The sequence below is a fragment of the Rana temporaria genome, chromosome 1 (genome assembly GCF_905171775.1).
Source record: "Rana temporaria chromosome 1, aRanTem1.1, whole genome shotgun sequence".
Taxonomy (NCBI): domain Eukaryota; kingdom Metazoa; phylum Chordata; class Amphibia; order Anura; family Ranidae; genus Rana; species Rana temporaria.
In genome coordinates, this window is record NC_053489.1 from 247,633,090 (window position 1) to 247,650,899 (window position 17,810).

A 17,810-nucleotide genomic window follows, 5' to 3' on the forward strand; every position below is an offset into this window, starting at 1 on the left:
CATCCACAAGTAGTCAAAAAACAGTCCAGGGTGCTTTGTTTTTTTTAAAATTTTTTAGGAGAATACATTTGGATAGGGATGGGATGTATGAGATGCCCATAACTGTAGTTAAATGTAATCTGAGGACTTAAAACGGTCTCTGCTGTCCAAAAATCACACGGCTGTCCTCCCGTAGGATGTGTTGATCAGCATTGCTGCTAAAGAAAGGATTTGAAACACTGAATGCAGGCGCTTTTCCTTTGTAGAAAAATGCAAAGGCACCTATCTTCTCTTTAGAATCCCCAAGCAAGAGGTGTAGGGTAGCTGTGCTGGCTATAAGCTGTCCCTCTGTAGATGGCAGGCTGGGTATTGCACCTGGCTGCTTCTCCTCTATAGACTATGGGGTGTAGTTGGTTAAGCTACTCACCCAGTCCATTTAAAAGATCCTGTAGCTCATGTGATAACTGCTGAACAGGCCTCATGCTGGACAAGTCACGAGTAAAACTTTTGATTGAATTGGGCCTTGTGCCCATCATGCATTTTGATGAAAAGAGGTAGGTTTAATTACTAAAGCAATAAAAACATGGTAGCTTCTAACCCCAAACCACTGTATTAAAATATGAAACAAGTAGTGGGCTAAGTTACACCTGAAGTTATATGTAAGATTCAACACTAGATTGAAATGTATTCAATTTTCACACTTATACAAAGTATTGGTAACTAGGGATGAGCTCCGGCGTGTTCGCACGCTCCACGTGTAGAGCCTGCCAGGAAGTCTGCACGGCGCTGCGATAACCACATGCAGGAAGATATTTCCCGATCTCTGCAGCCGAGCATCGGGACAATGTCTCCCTGCCTGTGATTAGTGCAGTGCCATGCAGACTTCCTGGCGGGCTATGCACGCGGAGTGTGCGAACACGCCGGAGCTCTTTTCTATTGGTAACTATGCAGCCAAAGTATGTGTGGTAACAGCATGCAAAAAACAGGGCCTTGGTGATTCCAAAATTGAAATCCTGTCCTGACCAAAGAGCATATGATGCCATCCATTAATGTAAAAGGGGGGAACCAATATAATTCTGGATGAAATGAAGCAAGGGTAAGCAAAGTTCCCAAATAAGGCTGCCAGGGAGCCTTCATGGCATAGCATAAGTGCAAATAACTACAATAAAGTGCAAAAGGTAACAGACTTCTTCTACTTACCCAATACTCTAAGATTTACAAAGTTGCTTTCTGGTGATTCACTTCCATTGTTTGAGTAATATATGCAGAAATAATTTCCAAAATCACTTGTTTTAAGATTCAAGGTCAGTATATTACTTAAAGTACTATTGGAGGTTACTGCTGAGTCTTTGTAAAAAGTGTATCCAGTAACAGTGGATGGATTGTTAGCCACACATCTCATTGTGATACGTTCGTCCACTATGTATACGGTCTGCTCAGGCTCAAGCCGAATAATTGGACTGGTGAGTGCTTCTAGAAGGCAAAGAAAGTTATAATTATAGTGCAAAAAAAACATTAGGACCCATGTCAGCAGGCTTGTATTGATAGCATTTGTTTGAGATCATTCACCATTGACAGGAGCATTTAAATTGATAATAAACCCATATATAAGCCTGTTGGTTGAGTATTAATATGATGCCCTGGAAGCTTCTTGAATACAGAAACAACATTACTTGCATGGAGGATAGCAGAACATGTCTTAACAGCATGGAAACAGGAACACAACTGAACACTAATGAAAGCACTTCCTCTCATTACATCATACCATAGATGTACATGCACATTACACTATAACACTACAGCGCCACCTGCTGCATAGACAGGTATAATGCATATATTGTCACAGTCAATAAGCGACTTGCTGTTGTTCTTCCAACAAAGCCCACTAAAGTAACTAGCCTCAGGGGATTGACAAATCCTCCTACATACATTATCTGCAGCCCTCTCTTTTCCAGAGTCTTTGAAAGTACAGAAATGTTATTTCTCAGCTTCCAGGAGTTAGGGGCAGGAATCTGATGTCACACACTGCACAGCACAGCACAGAACAGAACAGAACAGAGAAGAGAGCTGAGTGTAATATGACACCTGAGTAGAGGGCATGGGCATCTCCCCCACCAGCAGGAACATGCTCATCTAAACCTGTCAATCACCTTCTGAGTGCAGGTAAGGGACAGAGGGGTGATATGTAACCCTACATTATCTGGTGACAGAGAAAACTGTCAAAAGTGACTCATGAAGATTGCAGGGGAAGGAGAAAGCAGTCAAGGTGCTGTGGATTGAGGCAAATACACACTATATGAGAATACACTTATCCTTATTTTTCCTTTTAAAGGCTTACAAGCACTTTAATCTGCAGTTGACCTCCTTCTAACTTGCATTTGTCCTGCTTCAGGAGGGTTTTGCATTCCCATTGACTTGCATGGAAATGCAAAACCCTCCTAAAGCAAAAAAAAAAAAAAACAACAAGGGCCCCTAAAGTGTCTCGCAAAGAATGCATTGTATCATATGCATACAGTAAATATTACACATTAGAATGCATTGGACACATTCTTAACCAAGAAGAGTGGTACAAGCACAGTGCTTGCACTACTTTTCTAAATATTAAAATGTAACGGACACTGCCCCTAACTAACAAAGGAGCAGGCCCCTTTGTTCATATGGAGTTATCAGTTCTCTGTTCTGCCGTTTCTGTGACAGACAGCACAGAGGGTGGAGAGTTGGAGCTGCATGCTCCTTTATTTCTGCCTACCTGCCCTCTGGTCAGTTCAGGGAGGGAGGAAGGAGGAGGGCTGTAAATCCTGCTATGAAGTGTAATGATTGCAGGGGTAGAGAAAGGCATATGAGCTGTTTGCTAACAGCTCACATCGCATAGAACATAGGTTCTCAACTCCTGTCCTCAGGACCCACTTAGGGCCCTTTCACACGGAGCGGATCAGTAATGATCCGCTCCGTGTGTCCATACAGCTCAGCGGGGATCCTCCGTAAAATCCCCTGAGCTGGCAGCTGACAGGGCGGTCCCCGCACACTGTGCAGAGACCTCCCTGCGTTTCCTCTGCTCTCCCCTATGGGGGATCGGACGAACACGGACCGTATGTCCGTGTTCATCCGATCCGATCCGGCAGACGGAAGAAAAATAGGATTTCTTCCGTCCGCAAATGCGGATCTTTGCGGAGGCGGACATATTACGGGTGTCAGCGGATGTTCATCCGCTGACACCCGTAATCACATAGGGACCCATGTATGTCCCGTTTTCATCCGCAAACGGACGGATGAAAATGCGGACATATGGTCCGTACGTGTGAAAGGGCCCTAACAGGCCAGGTTTGCAAGATAACTAAAATACATCACAGGTTATATCATTTGCTGCTCAGTGATTGCAGTATTCTAGTCCACATCTCCCCATTCTAAAATCTGGCCTGTTAGTGGGTCCTGAATACAGGAGTTGAAAACCACTGCCATAGAACAAGCTTAGAAATTTTGGGAATCAGCTGCAATTTTCTATGTGGAAAATTGTACTGTTCCCTATGCTAATTAGGGGCAGACCTGTGCTAGTTTCTATTTCACTCTGTAATAGAAACTGGCAATGTTGGCACAGATAGACCTTAAAAGAGAAGTATGGACTTTTTTTAATTTTAGAATCAAACTTACCTAGGTGGATGCAACATCAGTCCGATGCTTAGGGTTTCAGGTTCTTGAATCATGTGTCCGGTTTTCAGGCAGACTGAAAACCGGACACATCGTAAGAGGGTGACCAGAGCCTCAGGTCCTCCCAGGCAGCTGTATGGTGCTTAAAAACTCACATAAACACTTAATAAAAGTGCATGGGGCACTCTGCCGGTATGAGTGTATGGCTGTGGGGCCCCCTCTCCTCCACCTCCGTCCTAGCTGTGTTTCAGCCTCAGGGCCCAAGTCCTGCGGGAACGCGTGGGAACGGAGTTCCTGCACTTTTTTTACAGCAGGAACTCAGTTCCCTTTGCAGGACTAGAGCAGCCGAGAACAGCCAAGCTGCCCGAGCCTATCCTTCACTAAGCGGCGATGCCCAGCTCGAGTCACTGTCAGGGGCAGGCGAACCTTAGTAATCCTTTATTTTACTGACCGCTTCCTGTATATGGATTCATCAGGTAGTGTGCGGGGTATTCCGTCACTTCCTCAATGCCGCAATGTCTCCTGGAAACTTTTGTCATTGTTCCCAGGAGACATTGCGGACATCTGCCGCGAGTTATAGCGGGATTTCGAAAGAAGCAAGTTCTTTCTAAATCTCGCGATAATCCCAGGAGATTTTGGAGCACTTCATGCTTCCATCTGCTGAAAAGCTTTATGGAGATGAAGATTTCATTTTTCAGCACGACCTGGCACCTGCTCACCAGGGCCGGACTTACCATTGGCCTTGACTGGGCTCAAGCCCAGGGGCCCCACCCAATAGGGGGCCCCCTTAAAAAAAAAAAACTTCTTTTTTTTTTTTTTTTTTTTTTTTTTTAGGGGTCCGGAGGTCCCCAGGGGCCCGGAGGCCCCCAGGGCCCCGGACGGCAACCCCCCTTTTTTTTATTTATTTTTTGTAAAAAAATGTTTTTTTTTATATATTTTTTATATATATAATATATATATATATATATATATATATATATATATATATACAGTGAGGAAAATAAGTATTTGAACACCCTGCTATTTTGCAAGTTCTCCCACTTGGAAATCATGGAGGGGTCTGAAATTGTCATCGTAGGTGCATGTCCACTGTGAGAGACATAATCCCAAAAAAAAAAATCCAGAAATCTCAATGTATGATTTTTTTAACTATTTATTTGTATGATACAGCTGCAAATAAGTATTTGAACACCTGAGAAAATCAATGTTAATATTTGGTACAGTAGCCTTTGTTTGCAATTACAGAGGTCAAACGTTTCTTGTAGTTTTTCACCAGGTTTGCACACACTGGAGGAGGGATTTTGGCCCACTCCTCCACACAGATCTTCTCTAGATCAGTCAGGTTTCTGGGCTGTCGCTAAGAAACACGGAGTTTGAGCTCCCTCCAAAGATTCTCTATTGGGTTTAGGTCTGGAGACTGGCTAGGCCACGCCAGAACCTTGATATGCTTCTTACAGAGCCACTCCTTGGTTATCCTGGCTGTGTGCTTCGGGTCATTGTCATGTTGGAAGACCCAGCCTCGACCCATCTTCAAAGCTCTAACTGAGGGAAGGAGGTTGTTGCCCAAAATCTCGCAATACATGGCCCCGGTCATCCTCTCCTTAATACAGTGCAGTCGCCCTGTCCCATGTGCAGAAAAAAACCCCCAAAGCATGATGCTACCACCCCCATGCTTCACAGTAGGGATGGTGTTCTTGGGATGGTACTCATCATTCTTCTTCCTCCAAACACGGTTAGTGGAATTATGACCAAAAAGTTATATTTTGGTCTCATCTGACCACATGACTTTCTCCCATGACTCCTCTGGATCATCCAAATGGTCATTGGCAAACTTAAGACGGGCCTTGACATGTGCTGGTTTAAGCAGGGGAACCTTCCGTGCCATACATGATTTCAAACCATGACGTCTTAGTGTATTACCAACAGTAACCTTGGAAACGGTGGTCCCAGCTCTTTTCAGGTCATTGACCAGCTCCTCCCGTGTAGTCCTGGGCTGATTTCTCACCTTTCTTAGGATCATTGAGACCCCACGAGGTGAGATTTTGCATGGAGCCCCAGTCCGAGGGAGATTGACAGTCATGTTTAGCTTCTTCCATTTTCTAATGATTGCTCCAACAGTGGACCTTTTTTCACCAAGCTGCTTGGCAATTTCCCCGTAGCCCTTTCCAGCCTTGTGGAGGTGTACAATTTTGTCTCTAGTGTCTTTGGACAGCTCTTTGGTCTTGGCCATGTTAGTAGTTGGATTCTTACTGATTGTATGGGGTGGACAGGTGTCTTTATGCAGCTAATGACCTCAAACAGGTGCATCTAATTTAGGATAATAAATGGAGTGGAGGTGGACATTTTAAAGGCAGACTAACAGGTCTTTGAGGGTCAGAATTCTAGCTGATAGACGGGTGTTCAAATACTTATTTGCAGCTGTATCATACAAATAAATAGTTAAAAAAATCATAAATTGTGATTTCTGGATTTTTTTTTTTGATTATGTCTCTCACAGTGGACATGCACCTACGATGACAATTTCAGACCCCTCCATGATTTCCAAGTGGGAGAACTTGCAAAATAGCAGGGTGTTCAAATACTTATTTTCCTCACTGTATATATATATATATATATATATATATATATATATATATATATAATATATTTTATTATTATTATTAAAGGGCCCAGGGGTCTCCAGGGCCCCCGGATGGCAACCCACCTTTTTTATTTTTTTATAAAAAAAAATTACATTTTTTATATATATATATATATATATATATATATATATATATATATATATATATATATATATATATTTTTTTTTTTATTAAAGGGCTCAGAGGTCCCCAGGGCCCCATGTGGCAACCCCCCCTTTTTTTTATTTTTTTTATAAATGTTTATTTTTTTATTTTTGTTTATTTTTTTATTTTTTTATTAAAAGGCCCAGAGGTTCCCAGGGGCCCAGAGGTCCCCAGGGCCCCCGGGTTTGGCAACCTCCCTTTTTTTATGTATTTTTTATAAATGTTTTTTTTTTTAATTATTAAAGGGCCCAGAGGTTTATTTTTTCTTTTTATTAAAAGGCCCAGAGGTCCCCAGGGCCCCGGATGGCTACATATATTTATATATATTTGTTTTCTTCTTTATTTCTTCTATTTTTTGTAAAGGCCCCCCCGCTTCTCAATTTGCGGCAGCCCCCACGCTTCTCAATTTCAGGCGGCAGCACCCCCACCCCCCTAGGTTCTCTGCTTCAGGGGGCCCATGCCTTAAGCTGTGCAAGGGGCCCCAAAATTCCTGATGGCGGCCCTGCGCATACCTCCCAACACGCACGGATTCTGTGGGACTTTCCCGCACAGACAGCTTCTTCCTGCAGTCCCGCAAAAGGGTTAATTTTCCCGCACTGTAAGAGGAGGCAGCACGGAAGCAGGAGGAACCGGAGTGGTGTGTGGAGGACTGTGGCTGCTGAAGGGAAGAAAGCCGACAGCCGGGCTAATGACAGTCTGTGGCCCCGGCTGTTGGCACAGGTGAGAGGCACTCCCCCCCTCAACAACTGCAAAATCCTCCCCCGCTCAACAACTTTAATGCACTCCCCCCCGCTCAACAACTTCAATTCCCCCCCCCCCCCCGCTCAACAACTTCGATCCCCCCCAATTCTCGGCTCCAGGGGGCCCCTTCAACACTCAAGCCCAAGGGCCCCCCCCACCCTAAGTCCTGCCCTGCTGCTCACAGTGCCAAAACCACTGGTGAATGGTTTACTGACCATGGTATTACTGTGCTCAATTGGCCTGCCAACTCTCCTGACCAGAATCTGTGGGATATTGGGAAGAGAAAGTTGAGAGACGCAAGACCCAACACTCTGGATGAGCTTAAGGCCGCTACCGAAGCATCCTGGGCCTCCATAACACCTCAGCAGTGCCACAGGCTGATTGCCTCCATGCCACGCCGCATTGAAGCAGTCATTTCTGCAAAAGGATTCCCGACCAAGTATTGAGTGCATAACTGAACATAATTATTTGAAGGTTGACTTTTTTTTTATTAAAAACACTTTTCTTTTATTGGTCGGATGTAATATGCAAATTTTTTGAGATAGGAATTTGGGGTTTTCATGAGCTGTATGCCAAAATCATCAATATTAAAACAATAAAAAGGCTTGAACTACTTCAGTTGTGTGTAATGAATCTAAAATATATGAAAGTCTAATGTTTATCAGTACATTACAGAAAATAATGAACTTTATCACAATATGCTAATTTTTGGAGAACGACCTGTAGATCAGACCAAAATTAAGGATAAATGAGGAGGAAAGAGGGACAAAGGGGTTGATTTATTAAAGGCAAATAGACTGTGCACTTTGAAAAGTGCAGTTACACTCTACAAGAGCAGTTGCTCCAGAGCTTAGTAAATGAACAGAAGCTCTGCTGACTTCTATCATCCAATCATGTGCAAGCAAAAATGCGGTTTTTCTATTGCACGTGATTGGGTACTCTTTGCAAAGTGAAGCTTTATCTAATTTATTGAGCTCTGGAGCATCTGCACTTGCAGAGTGTAACTGCAAAAAAAAAAAAAAAAGTATATTTGCCTTTAGTAAATCAACCCCTTTGTTTCAAATCAGGGATATGGGATATATTTTGCATGTTTACATAGAAAACACTCCATGTCTATTTTTTGATGTGGCAGATGTGGAAGGGGGCACCTTTTGTAATATGTGCTGGTGTATGGAAATTAGGAAATAAAACATTCATCACAACAGTTTAGATATTTCATAATAATTAAACGGTTTCTTCCTGTTTTTAATGTTGGAAACATGAGAGTATGATGTGATTTTACTTGCTGCTGAAACATTGCAGCACTACATACACCACGGGACTCTAAGTGGTGAACATGTCCAGGAAAGCAAACAGATCATAGTAAACGGAAGCCAAATATAGAAAACCAACAGATAGTTTCACACAGGAAAAAAATGACACATGATGGTACTATTAAGTATCTTAAACCTTTGTTGTACCAGCACATTCAATGAGAATTTATAATACACTGGGTGAGACTATAAAGCAGCTTCATTGTACTGTATTACATCCTATATTTTGTCTCAGGTTGTCCCGATACTGATACTAGTCGCATTGTAAAAATCAAAAAAATTAATAAAAAAGAAAAACTACTGACACATGTGCCACTGCCACATGAGATAAAAAAAAAAAAGTATCAGTATTCGGTATCGACGAGTACTTGAAAAAAAGTATCGGTACTTGTACTCAGTCTTGAAAAAGTGATATCAGGACAACACTAATTTTGTCTGTCCTTTTTCTCTCTCTAGCCTCTCAAATACTTTTCAGGGACCAATTTTGGTTCATTCTGTCACTTTTATTGGGACTTGCTAAAGTTCCTAAAAAGAAAGAAAACAATAAATAAAAATTGATTGTTTTATACTTACACGTTATTTTAATATGTCATACTAAATACCCAAGCAATGTCCAATAACTCTTTAAAGCCTTACTAAAAGAGAAGTATGTTTTTTTTTGTGTTTTTTCTCTCGAAATCATACTTACCGAGGTGGTTGCAGCATCAATCCAATTCTGCATCTGTCCCCCCGGCTCTAAGACTAAGAACTCAGATATCAAAGATCTCAGTGAGCTGAGAGCTGGTCACTGTCAGTCACCGCTGTCTGCTCTGCCTTCCCCAGAGCTCACTGGAGTACTGGGCTGTGGAGGGGGCAGGAGCGGCTGGCTCAGGCTTTTAGTAGGTCACTGAGAGGCTGAGCCAGTTGACGTTCCAGGCTCCTGGGTGGATCCCGACCATATGATTGCGATCTTTCCCCAGGCTGGACTGGCTCTGTGGCGATTATTTGTCAGCGAGCTGAATCCTGCTGATGGCTAAAAACTTGTCACAGGAGTGCAGAATGAACTGCACCCCTGTGATCCACAGGAGAAGAACAGACAAACAAACTTTGGCTATACTTCTCCTTTAAATAAAGAGCTATTTTTTAAGTGTTAATTCTTAAAGTCCAGCCAAGCTAAGGTGCATCAAAGCAAAATATGTGCAAAGTGCATTTTTTTAAAATTATTTTAATAAAAAGCAGCCTGAGTCAAAAAGCATGTCTCCCCCCAACAATTTGCTGTTGAGAATAAATCTATGTGTGGAAGCAGTAGTTTCTGTGCAAAGGTCCAACATGCACCCTGTTGAGATTTAGAGCTCCCCAATCAGCAAGGAGCATGAGCTCAGCTGATTAACCTGTTCATGACCGAGGGTAAAACAAACCTTAAAGCATAATTCCACTTTTGTTGAGAAAAAAACATTCCCCTCTGGGTGATCGATGTACATTGCAAGGATTATAACAACCTTTGTTGCAGATTCCTACCTTTTGTTATTCTGAAGAAATCCATGTGTGTTTGTCTGTGCCTCTGGACTAAGTGAGTCTAATGGAAGTGGTTTCTTAATTAACTGTCAGGTGTGCAGCTGCAGGGCACTAAGGAGGAAATTTGCTGGGCCTGCATCCCTTTAGATGTGCTCCATTTTAAAAGTATTTCTCCAAAAATTACATTTTTGTTGTAGGGGATGCATGAAATCTGATTTGTATCTTAGGCAGACTTCTGGGAAAATTGGTGAGCCAATCACACAAGCAGAAAGTGATGTTTCTGGAGAGTGGTCAGTACATACTCTGTGTACAGAACAACTCCAGGTAGCCATGTTGCAATACATTCTCAGAAAATTACTGTGTCTTCAGATTGAAGCGGAAGGGTAATTTTAAATAACATTCAAATACAATATGATTCGTGTCGCAATTATATGTGATATATTATTTTTTTTTGCTATTTTTTTCCCCCACGAAAGTGGAGTTACCCTTTAACGCCCAGACCCAATTTTGCAACTTTGACATATGTTAGTAAAACTGTACATATGATCAAAACCACTTGGTGTACCTAGGTAGATTATACCTTGTTCTTTTTAGGACAATTTGGGCTTTCATTTGGTGTTAAAGGTCCAAGGAAAACTGACCCAAAATAGTAAAAAAAAATAATAATTTGTCTTTACATTTAGTGGTATATTTCTTGCTATTACCATAACTTACCACCAAAAAACAACCCAAAATTAATTCTCCTGACGATAGTAGTGATTCCATCGTGCACATTTTGCTTTTTTTTAATCAACATAAAACACGCTCACACAGATAATAATTTAAAAAATGCAGCTTTTAAAAAAAAATCTACCTAACATATGCTGAACCTGACCTTTGACCCTAACATTAATCTTTTACCAATACATTGACCCTAACACTAAGCTAATACTAACCTAGATCAAACCTTGATCTAGCTATATTTTTCTTAATTTTTTACAGTTTATCCTTTTTTTACACAATTTGTTTGTTTTCATCTTTTTCTCCAGCAAGGAGAGAAAGATACCATGTACAATGTATCTTTCTTTCAATTAAGAAGAGAAAGAAAACACATGGGTGGGCTGCACAGTGACAGATCCCTGTTATAGCCGATCATAGGCTATCACAGTGATCAGGTGACTGGGAAATGGGAGTCCCGTGTCCCGATCCTTAGTACGAGACCTGGTGGTCTTGGTGAAAGATCGTGTCTGTGCTTGGAAGGTGCTGCACAGAACATTCCAAGCACAAACACAGGAACGTATTTATGTTGCGCCCAAGTTTAAAGCCCGCATTCTGGATGCTGCATATATATTGCTGTGTCATTATGGGGTTAAAGTGTTTTAGGTCTGACTCAGCAGGGGTTGCAGAAATCCCATTGTTTCCTTACAGAAATCAGTAAGTGGTGAAGCATGACTTATCTTTTACAATTGTGGATGAATAGTCAGTGCTGGTGGGGCTGTGTGACCTATTTGTAGTTGTTTACTAGCAGCCAACAGATCTATCACACAAAGCTGCAATGCAGCAACCACAATATTAAATGATCAGTCAGGGGGTGGTGCCTAGTGCTGTGCTGTTGCTCGCCCATAAGAATTCCCATAAATTGGGCTTCAGTCTGGGGTGGACCTACAACATAGCACAAACAGATTTTTTTTATTTAATGCACAAAGGGCCACAGATCATAACGGGAGATTAGTAGTAGTAGTTTCCCATTGCCTTGACAACTCCACCTTATGAGTTATTACAAGCAGAACAATTCTGCTGCAGCAAGAAATTACACTAGTTATTTTATAAAACCAATGTACAAGCGTAAACTGACCTAAAACCAGTTATGTTCTGCTAAGACAACTGCAGCTGTTGCTGCAGTTACAAAAATACGATGTAGCTTATGCCTTGGCAAAGAGATATTCATTGAAGATGTAGAGACACTCTCAAAAGCAGCTAACACCAAAAGGATAATTGAGTGAAACATTTTGGAGCTAGTTTGGTATCACTGGAGAAAGGTGTCGCTTGGAAGGAGGCAAACAACTGTCCCTAGACATTCAGAATGTACAGACTGCTGTGAGCGATCTTAGAGACTTTTGGGCTGTTGCCACCCCTCTTGTGCTAGAGAGTCAGCTGTGTGTTTGTCTATAGGGGGCATCGGCTGGTCAAACCTGGACAAATTTCTTGCTGCTCTTCGGGCGGAAGTGCTACAATTGAATTTTCATACTGTATTCTCATATTCCAATGGACAAGCTAAAGTGATATTTCAGATCGTAAAAATTCTATTTATAAAAATACTCAGTGTTAGTGTTGGCGATCAGTTCAGACAGAGCAGAATTTTGGTCCGAACACCGCTTGTTTGCGTGTTTGGCGAACACCTGAATTTGCGGTGTGCTCAATGGGATGTTCACCTGCCGAGTGCCCCACAATGCACTGTGCACTGCACATTGCATTCTAGGACCCTAATTGGATGAAGCAATGCACCTGACCACTGGTCAATCAGGACATAGTGCACTGACAGAGCCCTAATTGGACAAATTTATGATGACTTTGCCCAGTCATGGCTCAGTGCTTATAGTCCCACCCCACACTATAAAAGGTTCCTTCCCACAGGAGCCTTTTGCAGTGTGTTGTTGGAGATAGATAGATCAGAGCTCAGTGATAGCTAGTTAGTGTTATTGTGACTATGAGTGTAGCCTGTCAGTGTAGTGTAATGCTGCGTACACACGGTCGTTTTTTGTGATGAAAAAAAACGACATTTTTAAAAACGTCTTTTAAAATGAGACAGTGTGTGGGGAAAACGTCGCTTTATGTCTTCTGAAAAACGACCAAAAAAAAATTCGAACATGCTTCAATTTTTTATGTCGTTTTTCAAAACGTCGTTTTTTGTGTCATAAAAAATGACCGTATGTGGGCTAAAACGACATTTAAAACAACGTTTTTAAACCCGCGCATGCTCAGAAGCAAGTTATGACGCGAGCTTGAATGGAACAGAGTGCCGCCGTACGTGCTGAACGTAACCGCGCTTTGCTAGAGCATTTTGAAAAAACGATGGTGTGTAGGCAACGTCGTTTTTTTCATGAGAGAAAACGACATTTTTTTACAAGACAAAAAACGACTGTGTTTACGCGGCATTAGTGTAGTGTGAGTATAGTGTAGTGTGAGTGTGTCAGTGTAGTGTGAATATAGTGTATCAGTGTAGTGTGAGTATAGTGTAGAGTCAGTGTAGTGAGTATAGTGCAGCGTTAGTTCAGTGTTAGTGTAGTGTGAGTGTAGAGCAGTGTTTAACAGCATTACATTATATTTAGTGCTGTATACACTTTTTTCTGTTTTTTTGTCCCCTGCCTGCCCCTTTTTTTTTAAGTTATCAGCCATAGTTTTTTTTACTGCGATGCTGGTGCTCCCCTTTTTTTTTTTTGTTTTTTTTTTTTGTCAGTGGCAGTCCTCAATTTAAAGTGCACCAAACACCACTTTTCATTCTGTAAAGTGCATCCAATTACCCATTTCCTAGTATCTATTAAATTTGGGTAAAAAGCCCCCCATCATGTCTGGGAGGCCAACAAGGAGAGGCAAATGTTCCCATGCCACTATGAGGGAGCCTACAGCATCTGTGTCCACAGGCAAAGGTGAACATGGTCCGTCCTCAGGCAGGGCACGTTTGTATCTGTTTAGGGATGTTGCCCATACTATCCAGCCACAGCATGCAGAGGTGGTGGTGGACTGGCTTACTAAACCATCCTCGTCCTGCTCATCCTCAGTCACCCAAGCTGACACTAGTTCGCAATGCGCCCCAGCTGCCAGAAAACAAAAGAGCAAAAAAAAAACTTACAATGGGACTTTAAAGGCCACAAACACTGGTGTGTAGCAAAAATTATATTATTGTTGCATAAAAGAGATGTCAGATCAATCACAGTGATCTATGTTAAAAAACTTCAAACGTCTAATGAGGTGTACATATAACAAAAACAACATGGAGACAAAATATAACAATTCATATAAAATCTCAGATAGATGGTAATCCCCAATACCCGACCCGTTTCCAGTTTCACACCTTCGTCAGGAGTATAGGATAGGGATAATTATGGTCATATTTTTTTTTTACTCTAAAATTATTTAAAAAAGAGGTATCAGAGAAAAATGCAGATAGTAAATGGAGTATGCATAATAGCTATCAAGATTGAATACAACATCAGGCTAGTACAGACATTACATACCAGCTAGAGTGATTCCATGGAAAAAGTAGATAAGACCAATGTCAGGACGGGGGTGCAGATGAACGCCAGCCCAGTACCAATCTGGGTTTCAAGATTAGCACTTCCCAGATATGTTTCAACACGTGGATAGCAGCAACTGAATTCCAGTAGTTGAATTTAAACTGGTAACAAGAGGGACACAATGTTAGAGTTGCATGGGCTTCAGGGGCCAGTTGAAAATGAGTGTGATAGACAAGCAAAGTGGGTGGGAACGGGAAAAAAGTCAGAGCGGCCTTTCCAGCCTCCGTGTCCACAGCTACTCCTGCTATAGCCCCACCATCATGCACAGAGGAGTCAGCTGAATTATTGAACACAGCGTCAGCCACTTGCCACTTGAGGATGCGCAGCCATTGCTTGATTCTCATGCTGGTTCTGAGGTTGAGGAAGGTAAGAACATGAGCCTACAGAGAGGGAAAAACACTGATAAACAACAAATTGGCAGTCATGTTCCCCAGCCAAAGTGTATTGCCAAGTTGGCTCCAGTGATTATGAGGATGGAGGGGATGATGAGTTCATTGACTTGACTTGGGTGCCTGATTGAGCAGAAGAAGAAAGTGAGCTGGAGGCAAAACCCCAACAAGGCAGGATGTCCTCCAGAGGCAGCCATCATGAAACAGCAGGGAGCAGTCACCCTAATCCATCAGATTGCAGAGCTCTTATCTCTTGGCCCACTTCCCACAGCTCAGCTGTATAGGCCTTTTTTAGCACATGTGCAGCAGATCGCACTGTTGCAATCTGCAATCTTTGCTGCAAGCAGACCAAGTGTAGCAAAAACATCAGCCATTTGGGTACCACATGTTTGCAAAGGCATTTAAACTTCCACCACTCTGCCTGTTGGCAAGAGCAGCTGGAAGACACACAAAAGGGACACAATTCTTCTCCTCACACCTCACCTTTCATCTCTACCCCTGCTATAGCTCATGACCTCTCAGCAGCGTCCACTGAAAGGGATGATGGTATAGCAAGGGGTATCACAGGTCCTTGAAACAAGTCTGCCAGCAGCCCATCACCAATTGTAGAGTATAGCAGGCACATTTCTCTACCTCAACTGCTGCAGTGGAGAAAAAAAAACACTCCATACCATCCACATGCCCAGCATCTAAATTCTAGGTTGTCCAAACTGCTGGCTTTATAACTTAAAAACTGACTTTTTCGTCTGGTGGATTCTGCCCCCTTCCGTGAATTTTCAGAATTTACTGTACCACAATGGCAGGTTCCCAGGCTGTATTTTTTTGCATGTAAGGCCATTCCAGCTCTGTACCATCACGTGGAAGGCAATGTTTTGGCATCATTGGGCAAGGCAGTCAACAGCAAGGTCCATATTACTGCTGACACATGGGCCAGCAAGCATGGTCTGGGACTATATATTTCGTTTACAGCACACTGGGTAACTCTGTTTGCTACTAGGAAGGATGCAGGGCTCAGTGCTGGAGCTTGTTTTGCCACCACGTCTACATACAGATGGTAGTGATGATGCAAGATCTGTCAGCTCAACCCTCTCCTCCTCCTCCTCCTCCTCAATGCTCCTCTGCTGAATTGTCCTATGAACCACCAGTACATCTTAAGCATTTTAGGGGCTGTTCAGTGAGTCAGGCTAAAAGATGCCAGGTGGTGCTTCAGCTGGTCTATCTAGGGGACAGGAGCCACACCGGAGCAGAGATTCTTTCAGCTCTACGTGGCCAGAACCAGAGGTGGTTAAAGCCACGACAACATGAGCCAGGAAAGGTGGTGTGCAATAATGGCATTAACCTTCTGTTTGCCCTTCGACAGGGAAAGGTAACACATGTATCATGCCTGGCACATGTCCTTAATTTGGTGGTACAGTATTTCTTAAACAGGTACCCAGGGTTACAAGATCTTCTAATACAGACCAGAAGAGTCTGTAGCCATTTCAGGTGTTCATACACAGCCATTGTTCAGTTGGCTGAAATTTTGCGGGAATTCCACCTACACATAAACCGGCATACTTTGTGGCATTATGGACAGGGCACTCAAGGCAGAGCTGCAGGAGAAAGAGGAGGACTTTCTTTCCTTTCAAGGCCCGCTTTATGCAGGCACCATTCTTGTGACGCCACAGAACACGCAAGAGGAGAGGGAAGAGGAGGAGTCTGGTAGTTTTGGAGGCATTAAAGCAGAGGATGACATACGTCAATCTTTAAGAGATGGTTTTTAGTCCCCAGAAACCTTGGTAGAGGTACGTGGCTGGAAGGAAGAAGTTCCAGATAGTGTAATCCTCGGTGACCCAGAAGACTCTACATGGGCTCCCTTATTCTTTAAAGCCTGCAAAAGGACCTGAGAATTTGGCATCAAGGAGAAGGATCAATATTGATTGGCAACCCTCTATGACCACTGTTAAAAGAGGAAAAGTCTCAGAACTCATCATACCTTGAAGAGAGAGCACAGGATGAAATATCTTGTAACACCTTTCCAAACTCTGGTAGGTTACAGTCTCATGGAAAAGGTATTTATGAAGCTTCTGTTGTTTAAAGGAGGAGTGGTGGCGAAGGGGGCGCCTAAGTGATGCATTTAAAAAAAAATGTCCTCGGCGCCCAGGCCTGTCAGCTTCAACATCCCATCTGCAACGTCTGCATCATATGGTGGAAGATTATATAGGGGCGAAAACCGACATGGATAACTTTTCAGAAGATGATCCACTGGGTTACTGGGTCATAAGAATAGACCACTGGCCAGAACTTGCCCAGTATGCAATTGAGCTTCTCAAGTGCCCTGCATCCAGCGTGCTTTCCAAATGGGCATTCAGTGCTGCTGGAGGTTTTGTGACAAATAAAAAAGAGTGTGTCTTTCCACACACTCCGTTGACTGGCTGACATTTCTCAAAATGAATCAGTCCTAGATTTACAGCAGCTATCAAGATTAAATGTGTTTGAGATCTGGTATCTTCTTGCAAGACTGTCTAGGCTGCCTAGTTTTGTGGGTGTTGATTTTATCTTGAAGTAATTTTTTGGTATAGGTTTTATGGGCACAGTTAACAACACCCAAGGACAAATTTTTCCACACCTATTTGACAGGTGCATATAATTTACATTTTTTACAGCAAGGCCAATTCTTGCTTTCATCAAGTACCTCTAAGGGGTTATGGGGTAAAGGCACCACCAACACCCCAAGCCCAATTTTTCCGCATCTGTTACTTCTATCCAAAGTCTGCAAAACAGACACCAGACTTTAAAAAAATATATATATATAATCTCAGCCTGAGTGTACTACAATTTGGCTTCTTCACAAAATCTCTAATCTTGTTCAGAGTGCAGTAAAATGTGGCCTCATCATACAGACTGGCTCCCAAAGTCTTTTTTTATAAAATAAAGAAAGCTTGCAGGGAAAATTTAATAAATGTAATTTTTTTTCTTTATTTATGTCAGATGTGCCACTTTACAGGCAGACTAAGGGGACCCTCCAGGCACTATATTTAACCACTTAAGGACCGCTCACCACATATATTCTGCGTCAGGGCGGCCCTATTGTGTGAAACAACGTACCTGTACATCGTTTTGTGCAAGAGACACTGCGGGCGTGTGCACACCGCCAGAGGCGCACGCCTGCTGAAGTTACTTTTTAAAAACCACTTCAGCCCTGGAAAA

General features: G+C 42.5%; 1 protein-coding gene across 1 annotated transcript in view; it reads right to left on the reverse strand.

Annotated features, from left to right (window-relative positions):
* Positions 1-17,810, reverse strand: part of LOC120940256 — a 70,097-nt gene that overhangs the window by 17,555 nt on the left and 34,732 nt on the right. The window contains exon 4 of the mRNA XM_040353000.1: positions 1,180-1,452. Coding sequence (XP_040208934.1) covers positions 1,180-1,452 — 273 coding nt within the window. The remainder of the gene's footprint in view (positions 1-1,179; positions 1,453-17,810) is intronic.